Here is a 22,722-nt window from a genome sequence, read left to right as displayed (position 1 = left end):
TATATATATATATATAACATGTGTGATATCATATATATTTTGATTTTTTAATTAATTAATTGCCATAGGAATTTGTGAGTGTAGCAAGTCTAGAATTGTGTGGATAAACGCTTTTCTTTTTAGTGCTTTTTTTAAATATTTTTTTTTTTTTTTTTAAATTTGTGTCGTATAGTTTTAGTCGATAGTTCGAGGAAGAAAGAGAAAAAGAGATAGAAAAAGGGAGAAAAAAAGAAAAAGCAAAAAAGAAACAGAAAGAGGCAGGGAAATAGAGACGATGAGTCGCAAAGTAGTTATGGATATGTTTGATCAGACATAGGAGAACTGCGTCATTTTGATGGTATTAACAATTCATGCCATTTTATGTGAAACACAAGAAACTATACAAAATGCTTTTAAAATGGCTTTTGTATTTCATGCAGTATATATCCATATCTACATGTGTTTCACAATAACTTTTTCTTTAACGTTAAATAACAAAAAAAAAAAAAAATCATTCACATACTGTCCTTGCATTTGGAGATTAATCAGATATTACTTTTAGAGAGGACATCGATTCACAACTCTGGATATTGATAGAAAAAAGAAGAAAGAAACACATCAAAATTATATTTAAAGAAATTAAAATTATAGTCTTTTTTACATAATCATATATCATAGATCTTCATTTGCTGATCGCGCTGGCAGACGAGAGTTACACCTCCGAAATAATTTTTTTTTTTCACGTAGTCGAGCTACGCAAGCTAAAACGCCTCGCGTTTCTTTGTTCTGTATTGTTCGCGGTCTCAGCGTTTTCAGCGATAGAACGGTCGTTTTCTAACGTTCGCCGATTTCGCTGAGCGCCAGGGGTGCGGGCGATGTAGTAGTAGTATAGAGTAGGACATAGCCGGGCGGGAATGACGGGGACGAAAAGTGATCGGCGGGCGCTTTAAGCGGCCGCCGCGCCGGAGGGTGACGGACTCGCACGAGTCGGGCCGAGGCAAGCCGAAAGCACCATCGGCCCCGTCAGTAGGCCTGCCGCAACGCAGCAGTGAGCGCGCCTTCCACCTCTGGCAGGGGTTCGCGTATCTTGAAAGATCGGTTGGACATCATTACCGACAGTCATGACTCCGATCGGATCCGATCGTTGGTCCCCTAACGCGCGCGGGTGATCGACCACATCGCGATCTACAGTGACGAGTGTATTCGTGTGAGTGAGTCTCTCGACAGCGAGGAAACGTACCACCCCGGAATGCTATACGCATTCCGGAAGAAACTTGGCACGAGTTTGACACCGTCGGCTACTGATCAAAGTGTGATCTGATAACGGAATCACGCGGCAAAGAAGCATTTTCCCAAAGAGACAAAACGTATTTTTGCGAATGAATAAATGTTATAAGCAGCGATAAATGATTTGTCCCTGGGGCAATCGATGATCTTCATTTGTACCTGAAATCTCGGATTAATAAATCTGCCCGGTCGAGACGAATAATTAGAGATGCGAACGCTTCAACGTTTTCTATGAAAATTTTTTTATTATCAGAATACACTCGCGCGCAGTTATAATCGTTAAAAACGATGTGAATTTTGCGGAGGATGAAAGATGCATGACAGAAAAAATAAGCGATAATACCGATATATCAAAGTGCAACATAAAATGTTTCTATGCATAAAATACGACGGCGATAATCCCTAACGGCACCTTTTAACACTCGACGTTATCGTGCAATACAGTAAACGAAGTCTATCTAACACTTATCGATTTTTCCGTCCCACGTTTCTCGAAAACATCATTACGTCATTATTGTGGGACGATGACGAAGGAGCAGAACGGGTCGTTCGCGCGTGTGAGACTTAGTGATGTATGAAGTGAACGTCAATAGACTGTGTATGTATGCGGAGTATGTACAATTATTCGATCGAGTAACCCCATTAGAGACGACGTTGAAGTCTGCGTACATAAATAACGCGCGTAATCGCGCGGAGCCTTTAAGGAGTTTTACGCGACTTACTTATAATCCTCAGTTTTACGTCGAGAGTCTACCTCAACGTAGGTAGGTAGGTAGATACTTTGCGTGCTCCGTGAACTGCACTTAAGCCTTCTCTCAAAGCACAGTCAGGTTGTATTCTCATCTTCATCGCTACTTATCGTTAAAAGTGTATATCGGACGTTTTATCGGAGATCGCTTCTCGTGAAAATCGACCGCTCGAACAACTAAATCAGATCGATGATGACGGATCCATGTCTTCCACGTCTCAGGACGAAATGCGTCTGTTAAAATCGACATTCCGCGCGACCTGACGAATCTCTTCAAGGATTCGTCTTATTGAAACTTATCCGCGTTGGAGCACTTAAGCACGGGATTCAAGGAGGACGGTATCTGCACGAGGGGCTGCAAGAGCAAGGATTCATTTCGCTTACAATGAAGAGGATGCTTCTGCTGATGAGCTTGCTGGCCCGATTCGTCGTAGCGGAAGTTCTGCTCGGCGATGTCGACGAGCCACGTAAGTAAATGAAAAACTTGGAGGTTTCCTCGCAGAAAGGAATAAAGAATAATATGTAATTGCGAAAGGAGAGAGAAAGGAGGGAGGGAGAAAAGGGCGGAGAAGTTTACTTCGACGGTTCGTTTGCGTCCACTAATGGGGAAACAAATAATTGGTTCGGATCGGGGGAAAGATACTTTTATTCTTGTGTTACAAGGTTTCTTCTTTTAGTTTATGTTTCTCCAAAGTTCCGTTATCGGTTATATACATCGGCACGTTTAAGGCTAAGTATCTACGTTGCTCTTCGGAGGCAACGGAGAGAAAATGTTTACGCTTGCAATATTTTCCCTGCTTTCAACATAGTGAAAATATTTATGTGCTTGCATTAGGATCGTTTATATCGATGCTTGTATCGATTTTTATATCGCAACGTAGAGTAATGAACCAGTAGATATGCCAGGTGATATAATGGTGTAGTTCCATGAATGATAGACGATTCATTTCTTCCAGCGCGAAATATTAACATATAATGGTGTAGTTCCATGAATGATAGACGATTCATTCCTTCCAGCGCGAAATATTAACGTCGGCTTTTATTTGTAAGAGCTAACTTTGATTTTAGACAAACTGTTTTTGAAAAGTTTTACAATCAAACGTTTGTTAATAGTTATATAATAATTAAATAACGTTGAGTTTTTAATTTGAGTATTTTAAATTGTTGAAATATTTAGTGACAAAAAATAAAATTTATTAATTAATTTTATTAATTCAAGAAAGTTATCGATAGATAAGATCACTTGATGACAAATTGGACCCTCATTGAGAAAATTTAAAAGATTTTTTATATTATAAGTACTTAAAAAAAAATATATATATATATATAATTTATATAAACTTTATTAATTATTGTTTGATTAAATGTTTCATGTAGCGCCGAAATTAAAGCTATCGAAGATAGCACGAGAATATATTGAGATAAACGCTGTTATAGGACGCACACAATTGCAAGGCAGATAAAACACTTTCTCTTCATCACTGTCAACTATATCCAGTAGTCGGGCACACAGAACATTGACAGTACTATAAGCGCTTGAACAAACGGCAATAATTAAATTAATTAACAAAGTTAGTTGCAGCGATTGTTTCGTGACTGCGTCTCTAAAAAAGTATTGCAGTTATATTTTGTATCAAAATTTTAAATAAAGTTTTAAATGAAAAATAGACAAGAAATAGCGGTTATTAATTACTCATTGTCAGTTAACTAAAGATGAAAGAAAATAAATAAATTACTATTTCTAATTTATTTACTTTTGGATGCAATATTTTTAAGCAATATAAAGTTTAAATTATTAAACTTTTTTGCTTAAGAAAAATATTGTCTTTATATGTATATTTGACATGGAAAAAATATTGCTTCATTATTATTGTATAGATTTCTCGGAATATATATAGACTATATATGTATTCACCGCGTGCATGTCAATAAAATGGGCGAACAATAATTGTACGATTTGCGACGGTTTGCCAATGTCGTCTGGAATTATTGCATCGACGGAACATGTCGCCGGGTCGTGCCGCAATTATCATGCAACAGCGGCTTGAACAAATAGCGCATTAAACGCGAAACTAAATCGAGCAAGACGAGAATTTATTCGGTGTAATCCGTGTATTTCGGCGTTATACGAGTCGATGCGCGAAATGGCCGACAAATGACGCATTCTGATTTATAGCGCGCGCATAAAAGGATACACAGAGAAATTTCAGGCGCGACGCGATTACGTTCCTAATTAATCGCGAAGGACAAGTGTCGGCGCGCGACCGTCATACCGTGTAGTGACATTGGCGACAATCACATAATCGTTACAGTGCGTATCGTGCGGAGAAGCGCGGTCGGAAAAAAGAAGGGCGAGAGTGTGAGTGAGAAAAGGGTTGGGGAGGGGAAGGGAGGGGAGGGCGCGGGCGTGCATTAATTTTGACGTACGCGCGGGACGTGAACGGCGTCGAGAATTCGCCGACCTGTCAATAGTTGTTTTGCGGACGGCGGCGCGGACGCGACCCTCCGCCACACCATCGTGCTCTACGACATCGGACAGGATCGCGCAACCCGTTTATTTAATCGATGCATTATGCAAATTGACATAACGGCTCCACTTCGGATGCAGTAATCGACCGCCGTCTCTCGACAGATTCACAATGGGCCAACGTGTAGTGTACGCCGAATAATTGGCAGTAGCGTATCGTGGGCTGAAAATCAAAGCCGCTGTATGCACCCTTCCCTAGAGTAATGAACCAGTAGATATGCCAGGTGATATAATGGTGTAGTTCCATGAATGATAGACGATTCATTTCTTCCAGCGCGAAATATTAACGTCGGCTTTTATTTGTAAGAGCTAACTTTGATTTTAGACAAACTGTTTTTGAAAAGTTTTACAATCAAACGTTTGTTAATAGTTATATAATAATTAAATAACGTTGAGTTTTTAATTTGAGTATTTTAAATTGTTGAAATATTTAGTGACAAAAAATAAAATTTATTAATTAATTTTATTAATTCAAGAAAGTTATCGATAGATAAGATCACTTGATGACAAATTGGAATTCATGACTTTGATTGTTTTATACAATTCTATGTACCGAGATTCTCATCAATTTATTTCTACTGTACCGCGCCAGCTTTTGCATTTATTTTTCAAATTTTTTAAAATCTTTTTATCCGTATCATGCAGTAAGATAACATCTTATTATCATATATCTTTAAAAATGTCACTCATATATCTTTCAAAGTTTCATTTAAATCGGTCACATTTACCAAGTTATCGGTTGGATAAATAAATAAACAGATAAATATAAAAGATGATACAATCCAACGAGTTCTTAATGATGACTTAGCTTCCTTCGTTCGATCTCGATATGTTTGTCATATGGTCGTCGCATATATTGTAACGTCCTTGTCATGGTTTAAACGTCGATTATATCATAAAGTAGGACAATTGTAAAGTTAATATAATTGCTATCGAACATTCGCAATGTAACGTTATCTCATCTACTTACAATTGTCATGGTATGTAAAGCATTAAATTTTTATTCGATCGTTAAACGGGATAGATTACGATCGGAGGCATCAAACACACGCCATTCATGTATATTGTACAATCGTTTGCCGTATCATAGCAGGTGACTTTACACTTTGTATTGCTGACAGTAATATAAATTATGAAAGTACGCGAACTCTGAATTGCACATGTAACTACATGTGTATACACGTACGTATTGCGTTGGTTAATGAGTAGCAAAAGATTGGATTAATATAGTTGAAAGTGTTTCAGTGTGTGTAAATATTAAAACAGATATATCTAAAACAAGTTTTTTATACATCAAAGGTATCTGAAAATTTTCGAAAAAAATGTTATCAACGCAATTATCTTTGATAATTTTGATCATTCTAGACGAAATATTTTATAAATGAAAAATATATTAAAATATATAGATAAAAGGTAAATTTTGGCTCATAATGAGTAAGTACTTTATAGCACAAAAATATCAATCTGTACCTAAAGGCTCGTATCGTAAGTTCGATGCCATTAAATCGTTAAGTTATTAATTTTTTGTTTGTCTCATATGTTATGGTTATAAAAGCGAATCAGTATCGTATTCGTAAAGATGTAAAAACTATATCACGTATCACGTCGACACGCAAGTAGATTCGCTGCCATGCATGTGCACATCGAATGAAGCGAAATGAATCTTCCGTAAGATCCCTTTATGAGAAGTTTTTTCATGAATTACTGGGATGGCCGGGCAATAACTTAACCGACGTTGATAAATTTTGATCGCACGCGATAGTTAAAAAATACGGCGTCCACACGATTTTCACTTCGACTATTCTCTTTTTATTTATTTTTAATTGATTTTTCATGTTGTCGAGACACGAATATATATATATGAGTTTTCGAGATAATCATTTGAAACAAGAGTATTCGGTATGTTTGAAAATCGTAGCAAACAGTGGTTCTTAAGAGCCATCGATATCTACAATCGCGATTCGACGCGTCGAATGCGCTTACAGATCTTCTCGTGGTAAACCGCGTGCTTGTAATGGAGCGTAATATGCGTGCAGTAACGGTCCATTACGGGCGAAGATATTGAAATTCTGCGAAAAGCCGCTGTATGCCCCCTTCCCTATCGCCCCCCTCCCTCTTCCTCCCCCCCCCCCCCCTCCTGTCACTGCACACGAATTTCCGTGTATATCAGGAACTAGCGCGATGGACATTTCCTCCCCTCCCCCTTCGCGTGTAACGCGCGCACACGGACGTGTAATGCCGTGTATGTTGAAAATTTGGGCGCTATGTTCGGAAATTTGTTGTTCCGTCCGGAATTGAATGCAAGGGGAGACAAAGAGGAAGGCAGACAACGTGACTCTACGTAGGAAAAGATATATGTATACAGTGAGAAATAAAATTATTTTATATATGTGTATTGCAACTTCTCGCATCGAAGAATTTGTGTGAAAGCACACGCGCTGCGAAACAAAAAGTTCAGAAATAAAAAAAATACCTACAATTCATACAACATTGAAACGCATATCTCGTGCAGAGTTGTAGAATTCATGACTTTGATTGTTTTATACAATTCTATGTACCGAGATTCTCATCAATTTATTTCTACTGTACCGCGCCAGCAATATATATATGAGTTTTCGAGATAATCATTTGAAACAAGAGTATTCGGTATGTTTGAAAATCGTAGCAAACAGTGGTTCTTAAGAGCCATCGATATCTACAATCGCGATTCGACGCGTCGAATGCGCTTACAGATCTTCTCGTGGTAAACCGCGTGCTTGTAATGGAGCGTAATATGCGTGCAGTAACGGTCCATTACGGGCGAAGATATTGAAATTCTGCGAAAGTGCAACTTGGATGGATGGAAACTTAAAATTCTTTTGCCGGGGTTCGCGCCACAACCCAACCACCGGCTCGAGCTTCATATCGGGCTATAAGAAGACGCGGGGGAGGAAGGAGGGGGAGAAGGAAAGTTTATAAAGCACGGATAAAAAGCGGTAGTATTGCGCGGATGTTGCGCGCGGTCTCGAAATAAAAGGAAACTGCAATTACTGCCGGCGGCGATTGCGTAAAGAGAACGAGAGCGCCATGGGAATCGAGAAAGCGCAGTCGGTCGTCCCTCCGTCGGGATGTCATCCACGTCCATGTCGCCGCGGGTTACGGGGAAGAGAGATGGGAGGAGATACAAAGAGAGAGAGAAAGAGAGAGAGAGGAAAGACGAAAAAAAAATGGGCTTCAACGTCCGCTGCGAAATGCATGGTAACGATCGGTGACTCCAGATAACCGGAAGCTTCGCGTGGGTAGTGCATCCGGGCGCAACGACGGCGCCTTGCTCTGGTTTCCATGTATACCCGGCGGCGCACACGTTCGCCCTATTCGGGAAAGCCGCGGCGCGATTGCAGTTAGAACGTGACGTCGGTCGAGAGAGGCGTATTTTTACTATGCCGTATTGTTCTCCCCTCTCTTCTCTGTTTTTTTCACTTTTTGTTTGAAGCGCGATTTTATTGTCTGTGATTTTATTGTACGAATTGTATCGCACAGAGTAAAATATATACGGCGTTACATAATAATTGTGCGCTTTACATTGATACAAGGTAAGAAGGATACCAGAGTTATTTAAAGCGTCGTCACCAATTCTTTTGTCACGCTTATACGAAGTTGTTCTGTGCGATGTATCCGATAAAATTCAATTACAAATTCTTTGTAAAATTTAGAATCAATTTTCTCTGAGAGAAAATATGTGTTGAAATGGAGGTAGTTTTTGAATTAAATGTGATTATAAAAGCAAGGTATATTTATGGGAATAAAAATTGTCTTGTAAGATTTAGTCTATAATCGAATTACTTGAATATTAAAGAATCGAGAAATCATAATAAATTATGCGCTCTTTAAATAAATAAAAATATTATTAAAATAAAAATTAGAAGAAATAACTGATTGCTTCAAGTTTAATATTTACAGTAAGCGTCTTGACATTTAAACTTTAAATTAGCTTTTTTATTAATCTCTTTCAGTGTAGAATCATAATGCAACATAAAATTATTTCTCTACTGCAATAAATATTTTTATTATAATCGGAGAAAGAAAAGCACGAGTAGTAGCTCGTAAAAAAAAATCCAATAATTTAGGTCTGCGAAAATAGAAGGCTTATGAGAGATTATTTCGATATCGATATTATGTAGAGACGTTGCAAAATGTACAGTGGCAATTTTTAATAAAAGTTTTGGCTATCGGAAGTTCTATCGTTCAACGAGTTTTGCCGCATCGAAGCTCCGCGCGTCGCGTGTTGCAGCTTCTCGTTTCCGTGCCATTGCGCTTATGTCTCTTGCGCACCAATGTCGGAACGGCTTCTATTTGTAATGCAGGATCATGTCATCTTCCTTGATATCACGATTTTCTCGCATCCGGCTCGTAAAAGCCAGACGACGTCATTTTCCGCCTCGCATATTACTGCTTGCATTTTGTAACGACATTTAACAAAAAGCGCATGCATGATATTAATCCCTCCCGTTGTTTCTATTTTCTTCTATGATGTGATCCGGATATGTCAATAACATTAAATCGTATTTTGCACTTGATAAGTAATTTTCTGTCAGAGAAAGTCCTTTCGCTCTTTAAATTTTAGTCTCGCAAATTTTGTATATCTGATAAAATAATATTCTCTTAAAAAATTTGTCTTCTTTTTAGATCGACGATATATTATATTAATTATTAAAATTATTAGGTATTGTAGCGATAATATATTTCTATATATATACAGATTGATATTACTTTATGCCAATTGTTAATGTCAATAATCTAAAATGTGCAGTGGTATTCTTGGCTGCAAATACATGTGTTTTGAAAATTTAGAAGGGATGAAGGAACAAACGGTTTGATATGTAAAATAATTGACGAGCTGTTAACTATATATCGTCGAAATCGCGACATTTAATTTCGCAATCGCGGGATCATAAAAGCCTCGTTAAAGCGCCTATCTCGCCGTCAGCGTTATTAATTTTCAAGCTGTACGGCGTCCCGAAGGCGGTTCGCGGGTACTCGCGGGAGAGAGATGAGGGGAATACTTCGTAAATCACTCGACGGGATTTATTATCGAGGATGTTCACGTAAATGGCGGCTCCGCGGCGGCTTCGGTCGGTAGCGCCGGAAAAGAAAGGAAAAGCTAGCGGCGATGGGAAAACGAGAAAGAGGGAACGAGCACGAGGCTGCTGGATGATTCGGTCGTAAGAGAAGGATATCCGGCCTTGAAAAGCGAGAGGCGAAAGCCGCATGGATGGGGAAGGGTGTTGTACTGGGAGCAAAAAGTGAATAAAAAAATGGAATAAAAAAAAAAAGAATAAAAACGAGAAACGAGAGGAGAAATACCGCGGAAACTATTTCCACAATGGTGCAGTGTACAATGTTCGGTCGGTACGCGAAATAAGTCGGCGCGGCCGGGCGATATGTGTAGCGCGAGAAAAACAGGAAACCGCGGTATTTCAAAGTCCTGGCGGGCTAACGAACGACCGTAGCCGGTTGGTTGGTTGGTTGGCTAGCTAGCTGATCGGTCAAACTTCCTGTTAGCGGCGGCGAACCTGCCGACGAAAATTTTTCGCGAGCTCCAACGAGCAGTGACTAATGCGCTACTTTGCCGCGGCCCTTTCCTGGCGATAGAGTTATTCGTTGAAAAAAAGTAATAAAAAATGCAAGGAACTTAATTTTTAGAGATATGCTCACTTTCTACTGATTTTTCCAATTAGAAAATTATAAAGTTTTTTTTTTTGTAATTTAATAATTATTAAATAAAATTAATATTATCGATTTTTACGTCAAAATAAGATCTTATGTCAAGTCTGTATTTACGATATTCAGATTGGGGAGCGATATCATATATAGGCGCATTAATGCGTTCATCCAAGAGTATCTTACAATTAGTAATTTAACTAAGCAGACAAATTTGCATTTAGATACGTAACAATATTGCTTTTTGTTACATATACATTGTGTCGATGTTTGTCACTCACCGACTTGATTTCAATAATAAATCAAATAGCGAACGTTCGATGCAAACACGATGCTCTGACATTGTTACAGATGCAACCTTCCGAGGTTTTTTCCCGATGCGTTGATTACCTATTCCTCCGATGAGATTTCGTTGCACAAGCCGATATTTCGTTGAAACGCGAGACACACGAAAACCGTGCAATATAACCGTAGCGCCCATTGACTTTCCCATCGCGTGACATTTCCTCTTCGACTATTGATTATCCAACATATCGTACGCCGGATTTATTTTTTTATTTATTATTTATTTGCCCATCTATAATATCGCTCAACGATGAACGGAGCGCGGAGATTTGCATGCACAACAAGCGATTTGTCGCGCGCAACCCTCATTGTTTTAAACGGGATCTCTCCGGTAATAATAACGAGCGCGAGAGCTCGTAGATCCCAAAGAGGGAACGACGAATAATAATCGTTTTATTTATTTACGCGCTCTCTCGATGTGCGTGAGAGATTTTACCTCCTTTTGCACTGGGCGCACGAGCGACGATTTCGACATTATTAATATTAAATATTACATGCAACGTATTTGTCGATTACGTTAATCGTCGAAAATAATCGCGGCAGTCGTATGGGCGCGTCCTGCAGTATCTGCATAAAACGCCTCGCTCTCCGCGTTTTCAATTATTTACGCTACGTTATGCACGTACCGAGTATACATTCTATAGCTAATTAGAATAATGCAGAGAACGATGGCGACGTTACAATGCCGCAGCGCAGTCAGTGAAATTTATTCAATACTAACAGCGCTAATTTTACATAGGAATCTTGATGAATTATTAAAGTCTCGCTCCTTCTCCTTCCCCCCCGTTCTGGACGATGAAGTATAGTCGAGGGTTACGTCGGCATTTCATGCCTTTTCTATTTGGCTGTACGCCAAATAGCAGCCCCTTTGATTAAATGAATCGATCCTTGTAAATGTTTAGCCGTATTGTAGCTTCTACCGTGGCGTTACGAAACTTGCAACTCTTTCCTGAACACCGTAATCATAATTTCAGTCTGGCTTAACGATAGAATACGGTATGGATTTAAAAAATAGATTTTGTAAACACATCGGATGCGATAAAGTATCCATACGCTTACTCTGCCAACTAATTAAAAGTTAAATCGCACACTGCGCACAAATACAATTTTGTGTCATGCAGACGTATAATATATACAGAGAGCTAATAGAGAAAAGAAAGCCTCTAACAAAAACATATACATATACCGCGCGAGATTCGTGAAGGAGACAGAGAGACGTAATAGAGGAACATATGCAATAAGCGGGCGTGGCGCGCTCCGACGTTGTTTCCGACAAAAAGCGAAGCAATAGCGACGAAAGATAGAGGAAGTAAGAAGCTCTCGACCTTATGAATTCACCTTGTGCACGTGACGTCATTATTGCTTTGCATTTATCGGCGGGTTAGCCTCGTAAGCGAGGCGATATCGTACGCGCGAATTCGTCGGGAGCAGCTGCGAGATCTTAAGTCCTTCTGCGAATGTTGGCGGCAAATTACATTTCCGCGATTCCCGTCTCTCCTACGTCCCAACCTCGAAGAACCGTTACTTACTTACAAAGCGCGCTAAGTCGTAATTCCCGTAAAACTCCTCTCCCACAGAGCCCGAAAGTTCTTTAAACGATCTCGCGCAGGGGAGAACCTCTTTGATCATAATCTCGCCCCGAGTTATTTGGGAGCTCCTGAATTCCAACGCGCGGCCGCTCGAGCGATAAAGTCGCTCTAGTCGAGAAGAAATCTTTTTTTCTGTCTCTTTCCGGGTAAAAGCGATAGGATGGGAGGAAGGGAAACGTGGATAGATCCGCATCTAAGAGCGCAAATTCGGACTGATTATCTCTGCGGATCGTCGAGAAAAAAGCGTGCAGAAGATCGCAACCCGGTTGATTTTCCTAAACTAATGGCTGCAAATCGACGTTTTTTTCTTTCTCCGCTCGTGCTCGTCGTCTCGACGATGGTACAAATAATCGTTGATCACCACATTGAACGCACGTTCATCTAATTACGACGTCGTCTAGATCGGCGAACAGGTGTTTGAATAAAATCGTTGGCGAAGGTTAATAGGCAATCAGTGCGAGAGAAGATACCATTTCCATTGCTGGCGATCCGTTTCATCGGAGATATAGAGCAATTTCATTTGAATCGCGTATAATCCATAGATTACAGATCGTGTTCCCCACGTTTTCTCGTCCGTGGCAAATGTCGCGACGCGGCTAATGGGTTTCTCACGAGCGGAATATCGTTCTCTACGTAGATCGCCACCCAATACACAAACAATCGCATGATCGCAATGAAAAATATTCTACAAAGGAACGTTAAGACTCTCGTGCTACCGGCTTCGATAATTCTTTGTCGGACTAATGCGGTCGCCTCTCTGCTAATGCGATCACCGTCACGCGAAATTACGGTTGAAAAACTTCTCAGCGACGATCGTGTCCTTCGTATGTCGTTACTCGCAGTTCCACGCGATCTCGGTTGCCTTTTATTAATTCTCCTATCTCATTCCCCATCTTCCGTTTCTTCATGATCCGTTTCTTTCCGCAAAACACTAAACGTAACTCGGAAAAAGCCGCTTTCCGGTCCGTCCGAAAGAATCCCGTCGGGATTTCTTTATTTTGTTCTTCGTCTATCTCGCCTTCTTTTCACATATCCGAGGGTGTGACCGACGGGAAGGAGAAAGTCCCAGAACTCAATGCGGAACTGATTGGCTCGCGCGATTGTCCGCGGTCCGCCGATTGTCTTGGAAACGTTGTCTAGAAAAGAAATCCAGACGGAGAGAGTAACGTTGAAGGTTGAAGTCTTAAGGGAAAAAGAAAAGAAAGAGGAAGAAGAAGCGAACATAGCAAACAAGATAAAGAGGGGAAAACAAGAGAAAGAGAGGGAGAGATGGTAAAGGAAAGTGACGGCGCGATTTCGCGAACGCGCGACCGCGAGAGATGGCAACTGGCAGAAGCGAGACGCAGAAATCTCCTTGCTTTCTTCCATTTTATCCCGCGGATCTGGATTCATTCGAACGGACGGCCAACCATCGGGTCGCCCTCTAATGCCCGTATCTTTATACGCTTCTTGGTCACCAACACAGTCTTTCGGACGGAAGGGGAACACTGCGTCGCCGGCATCGATCCTACGAAAGTAGCACGATTCCTTTCCGGCCGGCCCGAATCGCTAAGATCCGAGGGCTATCTTCGAAACAATTGTACACCCGCTACATTCCTTCGCGACAAACTCCTTTGTTCGCGAGAGGAAGGAGGAGCTCGCTTCTATCTGATTCTCTCCCCATTATGCAACGAAATGGCGTCCAGGTTTTGCTGGGTTTTCTTTCCCTCGTTCTTTAACCTCGATGATAGATGCAACTTATATTATTCCGTGCAAAATCTTACACGAAATAGTCTAATTTCGAGACTATATGAGTGGAACTATTTCAAGCAAGATACTATTCTATAGGTCGCTTATGGCCGGCTTCATCAGTTAACTTTAATTTTAATTTAATTACAGACGGAGGGAGAGAGGACGATTAAACTGGGATTAACATTAACGTCGCTGAAAGTGATGATTAGTAGTTCGAAAGTTGAATGTATATTTGCGTAAACGAGATATTCATTTTTCCTTTACACGATAACCGTGCGAATTTTCGCTGCGGTTAGCAACACTTTCTTTCCAGTTTATTTTCAACGATACGACCGATGCTCAGCGGGAATTTCTTTTTTGTCTCCTTGCTTCCGTAAAGAGATACCCATGTGCTCGATGAAACTCGAATACCTGGTAAACGGCAAGGTTACTGCCTATCTGAAGGCGAGTAAATACAGCGCAGCGCGTGAAGATGCGACCGGTTTTGTCGCACCTGCTCCGAGGAGTTATTTCTTCCCCCTTTCCCCCGCCTCTCATACATACGCTATCCTGCATAATAATCTGCTCTGCTCGTCTTTCGATGCTTCTCTCTCGTGTCGCTTTCTACATCTCTTGCACATTGCATATTTCCACTTGTACCCTACGCGATATGCTGTCTTTCCAATTTATTCTTGCTTCCATTTCTTCTGCTTTTATTCGTTTTTTTTCGATTCGTCCATTATGCACGTGTTGATGCATCAAGCGTGATATGTTGGAATGTAAACGCATGTAAACATGCGATGGGCAAACATCGTTTTTTTTTTGCAACTATCACTATAAAGAGGAATCGCGATACAACGTTATTATTGTAAATGCAAATATATTTTACGATCAATATTTCATAGAAAATAGTCAATGTTTATATTTGAATTTATACATACATGCAGTACACAGGTCAAATTTTTATCAATGAAAAATTAAAAATTTTATTTTTGTATTCGTTATACGCACAAAACGAGCTTTCGTTCTTAAACAAAAATTGCAATTTTTTCATCACAAGATAAATGAAAAGGTGATACGTATTCAAGTGTGTATAAAACATATATGCTTTGTTTCAACGGTTCCGTGGCTATCACATTGGACAAACATAGCTTCAGTGTATGCAACAGCTGTGTATAATGTCGAATAAAGTAAAGGCAACATGTATGACTGGAATTGACAATTCGAGTCCGGTATATCGTACTGGCCTTCCACGTGCAATACGATGGATTATTTCTAACGAAGACAACGTCGCTACCGTTTCGTGGCATGTAATTTCAGGGATTACGCCGGCGCGCCAAATTTTCAGAAGCGAGCAAAACGTAATTGCCTCCGCGGTGGAGGCATCACGTTAACGATGCACGTGCATGTCAGTGAGGTGTGTTAGTTACTGCACTATAATTTCATTTGTAAAAACGTCAAAATGTATCGTCGCATCTTGTGTCGCAACAAGTGCGCGCGTAATTTCGCACGTTCATGATACACAATAATTTATCGTAATTACTCGATGATCCACTTTATCGTACTTGATTTGACAATCGTCATTGCTATATTCTGTTCTGTTTACATCGATAACTGCCTCTGTCAGTCATCTCTTACCACCTTTATGTCTATCCGCTGTCTTTCTTTTGTTACGTTATTACATAAGGAAAAATGCAATATCTCGAGCATGTAATACCTGATTGTAAATGCAGAGAATATAATATTTGGATATTGGTTCATGAGAGAAGTCTTGGACATTCAAGACATATCATTCAGCTGTTATATTACATTGATATGCGTGCATTTTTACAACGTTCTTTTTTAGTGTTGTCGCCCAAGAATGTCGACGAAGGTATCGCTGTCTCAAACTTTAAATGTCATTTTCAGGGACGATATTATAGTCGAATTAATTATTTAAAATTGATAGAGATTCTACGAGATATATTTGCATCGCAAAGATTCATTTAAATTTAACGACATATTAAATATTTAATTAATTATCACATTCGATACGACTATTTGTGTTATCGCTCAAGAATATCGACAAAGACATCGCTATCTCAAACTTTAAATATCGTTTCCAGGGAAGATATTCTGGCCGAATTAATTATTTAGAATCACGATAGAGATTTTACGAGATATATTTGCGTCGCAAAGATTCATTTGATTTTAGTAATATGATAGATATATATAGTGGAAAAAAATCTTGATATGACATAGTTATTTAATATTTAATTAATTATCACAGTCGATTCGACTATTTGCGAGCAAAGCAATGTGTGTGCTTCGATCAAGTGAGTGTAAAGGAAGAGTAACTTTAATGTAAAAAATTATGATGTAATTACAAACTTTTTCCTTTTGTTTAGGAAAACATATTCTTCAGAGGGTAATAAAATGCACCTTATTCTTTTCAGCAAGTAGCATGAATCTCTATAACACGATGTTTTTTGTTACTTTGGCGACAGAATTGCGGTGCTCACAATACGAAACATTACTAGCCGTATATTAAAGTATAAAGAGATATATATGTCCTTTGGACTAAAGTTGGAAACGTGATGCACATCGTTACAGTACACGTTATGTATGGCCTGGTGAGGCGAGGAAAAAAAGTTGCGCACTTGATTCACCGTAAAATTCAATATTGTGTCATAACGGGGCAACTTTGAGCACAAACGGCGTGCGAAGCATTAAACATTTTAGGTCGAGGCGGATGAGAATAATGGAATACATTATATCATCTCGTTATATTTTGACAAACGTGAATTATTTTTCGCCATACGTTTGAATTAAAGAGAATCATCTGATTCAATAAAAGAAAATATACAAAATGCAAATTTTCATTTCCTTTTCAGATCGTATTCTTGAAACTTACCAAACGGTAGCATAATGAAGGCACGATATTCCGGAATACCTTGCGTTCGGATTTTGCGTTCGCCGGATGCAATTTGATTTTATTAGCCGACAAACGTGGGCTCGTGGCGGGACTTTATTGAAGTGTTGCACGAAGTCACAAAACGCTAGGAATTCTGATAGCGGCAAATTACGCAACGTGTGTCCCAGTTCCAAGAATTTCTCGCTCTTCCAAACACGATCGAGCTATCAAAATGCAGTATCATGAATCGCTCTTCTTCCCTTCCCGATTAAATCCGATCGATTCTAACGTGCGTTCTCCAGCTAGAGTCACTTTCTTTGTCATTTTCACAACACATATCCGACAACGTATCAATTATATAGCAAATTTTGTCGCACGCACATTTACACCACATATGTTGCCTTTTCCCGTTACCATCGTCATTATTGTAACAAGCACATGATAAACATCGAGGCTAGTGGCTAAAGGTACACAAACCACCATTGATTTCCGCGTTCGCCATATCCGCGCCCGCCGGACTTGTTAAATAATTTACCACAAATTGGTTATCTCGCATTACTGATACGCGCCTATTCGTTCTATTTCCACATGTCCCCTATCTTTCTATCGCTTCATCTACTTCCGTCTAATTTTCTCCCACCAGGTCTGACTCTGGTTTACCTACTCTGGTTTACCTACTCTGTTTTCCCTGTATGTACATCCGCCTATGTCTCTCTCTCTTACCTTCGCTCCTCGGTTTGCCTTCTTCGTCATACCGGCGCGTGTTTGTTCAGTCGGCGGTTTCGGGAGCGGCGTGACGCCGTTTTCCGGGATGCGGCGATAAAGGAGCCGGTACCACGTTTGCACATTGCCGGTGTTTACACGCGCAACTCCGGACGAGTTACTGACGTTACGAAGTTAAACAGGCTGGCAGAGATAATAATTGCTATGAATAAGCAAAATTTATATTCTTCTTAATGAGAGATCAATCACATCGTTTGTTAAAACGCCTACAAACGGCGATGAATTCGTTTTCCCGACGAAGTTGTGAATGGAGAAATGTACACGAAATTATTTATATTCTCAGAGGACACTTAATTGGTACGACAAATGAGATCATTATTAGGAAAGTCTGGAATTTGTAAGAAAGTTTGGCAATTTGTTCTTCCGAGAAAATCGATTAAATCGCGAAAATGAGACAAATGTCAAACTGACGGCTTGACTCGTTCGATTAGTTTTATATAATCAGAATTCGCGTTTTATTGTTCGTAAATAAGCTAAACGTTTTCACATTCTTCTCTTCGCATTAAAGTTTGTATATTGTACTCGCATTTTGTACTACAGAAACTAGGTCAAGTTGATGGCATACTCGAGAAAACAGAAGGTGGATAACCGATGATTCTGGCTATCGAGAAATGGAATATTCGTTCAATGTCCTGTTTCCGATCTTTTCCTCTTCTTGTGACGGTTGAGAAAGTAGGTAAAGAGCATTTTGTCAAAGTTTTCCCAGTGCATTATTTATCTTGGCAGAAAAATTTCGCTTTGTGTTTGCACGATGGTGCGATATTCGTGCGCGAAAAATACCGATCATATGTTCTTTATGTATTCGCACGAGTACGCAAGGATATGCGATTGTTAGTGGATGATTAATAGTGTTAGCTTTTTGGCGATCCTCGATTCTTATCGAATGTAAGACGTTCGTCCCTCTATTTTTATCGGCGCCAAGAATATTGCTCGAAATTTTACGTATTGTACGTAGAAAATTCTATTCTATCTGGTTGCTCCGTTCTCCCATATTCAGCGCGAATGTATGAAAATATGCGAAATACAATTTCCGGGACTTCTCGCCGGTACATCCTCGAATCGCTATCCACCTACTTTCTTGTTGTCGCTTCCCGATGTGTGCTGGATTCTACCTTCTGTATGTTTGCGAAGTCGTCGGTTTGCCAGCGACGCCTGAATCTACAGGGAAGAAGTCGCTTTTACATTTGCGCATCCGCAATGTTTACAGGCGGTGCTTTGATCAAATTACAAGGCTCGTACTATCAAATTGGTGAGTGGTCGCGGTGCAAATTGAATTTGCGTGCTAGAAAATAGTTGGCAAAACACATTGTATCATCGTAATACGTTCGAGTTTATAGAAAAAGGAATCAAAATGATTTGATATTTTGTGAAAAATACCTGATCTCTTTTATCTCTCTTATATTTTGTTTTGTAGACGAGGGATTTTATCTTTTTTTACCGAGATAATTTTGCGCTAAAGACGACACCGCGCGAGGTTGCAACATCAACGATCATGTAAATTATTGATTATTAAATCGGCGTTATCGGGGAGCGACGTCAACAATGTTGATCCGTTCGCCAATCCGCGCATCCGCTACTTCGCATCCGTTCCTCGCAGCATGTTTAAATCCGTATGCACCGATCCCGTGTATACACGGCGCAAGTAATGCGATGTATTACCGATCTACGACGGTGCTCGTGTTTGCTTTGAATAATTACTCTGGGATCCGCGGATACGTATGTGTTTCGCGTTACCCGAGAAACGGATATTTGCCACGTTCTCTCGAGTAAACGTGATACGCGCGTGCGAGAGTACGATCACATCGCACGATGTACACGTAGGTATACGCATACGGAATACATAAGCATCGTTTGCGTGTATGTACACGCCGAGTCTATCGATACGGCTCGTTGTCTAAATCATCAATTTGCGGAGTTCATGAGAGGATTTAACGATATAATAGGACTCGCCGGTGCGATTAACGTTTTATAATTACGGTATTAATTCGGCCTTTTCTTTCGTAACGCTTAATTGACGCGTTTGCGACTGATTATGCCCGCGCAGCCATTAACGTCGCGCGAAATACGCGGTTTTTAAATATTGAATCTGCCGCTTTGCTGACGCAATAATTTTTGCAAATCCGCGCTCGGCGTGTCCGCTTGGTTTCTGGAAAATTATGATATCCCGCGCATACCGAGTTATGCCGTAAAACTTATCGTAATTTATATTTTCGGCACAAATGTTTACGCGCGCGTAACATATTTTATTTTACTCATGATAACGCAGTAATTGTTTCGTACACTTTGCACTCGTTGTATAACTTTAGCACGATGATATGCGAGCGCGTACACCCGTCATGTGAATATTCAGAGTCACGTATTAGGAGGACGGCAAAGGTGCGAAAGCGGAGCCACGTGCTCGTTGTTGTTGTTAACGAGTTGTTCCATGCGTACGGCCATTCATCACCTGGCATTAATTACATCGTATCATTAACACTGTCATTGTCCGTGATGAATCTCAGAGCTTGAGCCATCTAGCGCATCCGGAATTTGGATGGGCTCGGGATTTGGGTCACTATTACGCGATATACGCTATATAGATATACTATACGCATATCGAGAAATAATTGCTAATGACACTTGAATAATAATTATATTGATTAATAATTAATAAAATATTCGTATGATAAAATTCTTTTATAAAGCCGTTTTATACGCGATCATCGGACCAGATTTAACTCTCTCGATAAACTTCAAATTATGCGCCGGCTAAGCCAAGCCACGTTTTTCCTCGCTCGCCGCGCCCGGCGTTGATTCTCACAGTGGAAAAAGCCGATACATGTCGGCCGTGCTCGCGCTCGCGCTCAATTAATCTCCGGCGGCGGCAGACGATGCCCGTTTCGCAGGTAATTCTCCCGGCACTCGTTACGTCTAAGGTCAAAGAGGGGAAGGATAACGAAATCGCCGCGGATGTTAGGCGCCGGCACGATTGATGACATGACTATATGAAAGCCAATAAAATCGCGCGCGGCGATTGACGGCGTTAACCACATAGAGCGCTGATATAAATCGACAAGTAGACCGATTAATTGGGTTCACCCGGTTGTGTGCGGTCCGTCTGCATACCGTGCAACAACTTTTGTCTCTATACGCTCTATGTGACCCCGCGTGCACGCGGTCCTTGTTCGTGTACGTGTGTGCGTGTGTACGCTCTGTCCCGGGTTCGGTTAGCCCGGACGTTCGACCAATTTGCAGTAACTCGATCGGCGCCAACGGTGACTACTAAAACTTCAAATTTGCGGTCTCGTCGAGAAAACGTACGGTCGTGTTGTTACCAGACAGGGGTCTGGTTAGCGTAGCCGCAGAGACGCGGCGGGACAATGCTGTTTGCTTAAAAATACGCTCATTCCGTTGGAGGATTGTCGTGTCGCGTATACGGTGTCTATAATTTGTTGTGTTTGCTTAACCACTGTTGGGAATTAATATCATTGTATAGCGTTCTCAAAAATAATAATTTGTTAGTAGCGTGATAAGAAAAAGATTTTTCCTTATCCGAATTAGAATATCTATTATTTGAATTATCATATAGAGTGCGAAAAATCTGTGGAAAATTTATCGGCAAAATATAGAGCAAAGCAAATTTCAAGATAACACTCAAAGAAAATCGTATCCTTTCGTAAGGATAACTCTGTCGCTTTCCCGTACTTTTCAGTGCCGATATTAGATGTTAACGCGGTGGCCGGTTACAAAGTTCAGATACCCTGCGACATCGATCCGCCGATTAAAGACGAGACGGTCATCATGGTATTTTGGTACAAAGATGAAAGGGACGGCGGACCTATATACAGGATGGACGCTCGGGGGAAACAGATAGCTCAACCAAAGCTTTGGTCGGATCCGTATGTATTTGGTGAAAGGGCGGTTATGAAGACGGACGTTAAACCCGCCAAGCTGCAGATAGATCCATTGGAGTCCACGGATGGTGGTGTGTATAGATGCAGAGTGGATTTCAAGAATAGTCCGACGAAGAATCAGAAGATTAATCTTACAGTCATAGGTGAGTTTTAGCGAAAACTTGGAATCTATTTTTACCCTTGTTAATCCTAGGCTGAATATTTTGAGATCATTTTATAACTCCGATAAATATTTAGATTATATATATGTAGGTCTAAATTAAATTTCTATCTATAATTAAAAAAGATAATAATATATTTGTAAAGAAACTATTGTGATTCTACATAATGAATCAAGATCTCAAAAGCTCTCAAGCGATTAATTATTCATTACTTTTCCAATTATCTGTTATTGTGATCGAATGTCGCATTTTACGATGCAAAATTGTGGCTTATCGAGCGACGTTGGCGGGCAGATTACTTTATGAGATTTTAATTGAGCCGCATATGGATGGCTACTTTTCCATTTACTCGTGACTTATTTATTTGGTATTATATCTTTTTGGTATTATTTATATTTCTTTATATATATACGCGAGTGCATAATTGCGGTAACGGTAGTAGATCCAGAAGATAGTTTGATTTGTCAACCTCAAGCTTCTGTGCAGCGGCTACGAGAAAGTCACGTGAAAAAAAAGCTATGAGACGAAACAAAATTACGAAGTTGAAAGACGCGGTTGGATCGGTCCCAGCGAGTTGCACCAACAAACAGTATCGAGTCCATTGTGCGTTTAGTCATAAGAACGATGTAGCTTCACAGTCGGCGTTAGCTAATACGATTTCGAATCAATTAATTGAATAGTACTGGTTCAACAGGTGTTAATCTCATCTACAGTTATCGGCTTGCTGATGGAAAAAAGGAAATCAAAGAACCGGCCATTATGTGTTAATTTTCATTTTATTGAAGGTCACTATTCGCTGCAACGATTTCGCGATGCTAAAGCTTTAATAACGTTGCTCGGATACACAGAGAGATTCAGATACAGTTTTAAATCAGTTTGTGAATAATGGTACACGTTTGTATAATTATTGTATTATTTTACCAGAGTACAGATTTATAATGAATGTAATCGATCTCGTGATAAAGTGACAAGGAGATCGCGCGTATAACGCGATATGGCGGTATCGTGTGCGTCGATGTCACAGAAACGAAATACTATCATCGAAATTCAATTTGCTGACACAGTGCCGCCGAAAAAACCGATGATATTGACCGGCGCCAGCAGGAA

General features: G+C 40.2%; 1 protein-coding gene across 1 annotated transcript in view; it reads left to right on the top strand.

Moving 5' to 3' along the window:
• The first annotated feature begins 285 nt into the window (after nucleotides 1-285).
• The window catches only part of LOC115234432 (neural cell adhesion molecule 1-B-like), a 30,568-nt gene continuing 8,131 nt past the window's right edge, over nucleotides 286-22,722 (top strand). Inside the window, exons 1-3 of the mRNA XM_029805499.1 lie at nucleotides 286-2,481; nucleotides 21,253-21,597; nucleotides 22,680-22,718. Coding sequence (XP_029661359.1) covers nucleotides 2,400-2,481; nucleotides 21,253-21,597; nucleotides 22,680-22,718 — 466 coding nt within the window. The 5' untranslated portion in view covers nucleotides 286-2,399. The remainder of the gene's footprint in view (nucleotides 2,482-21,252; nucleotides 21,598-22,679; nucleotides 22,719-22,722) is intronic.

The sequence above is a fragment of the Formica exsecta genome, unplaced genomic scaffold (assembly GCF_003651465.1).
Source record: "Formica exsecta isolate Colony F162 unplaced genomic scaffold, ASM365146v1 scaffold2, whole genome shotgun sequence".
In the NCBI taxonomy this organism is placed as follows: Eukaryota; Metazoa; Arthropoda; class Insecta; order Hymenoptera; family Formicidae; genus Formica; species Formica exsecta.
Note: the sequence above shows the minus strand (reverse complement) of the source record. Positions and strands in the feature narration are given on the sequence as shown.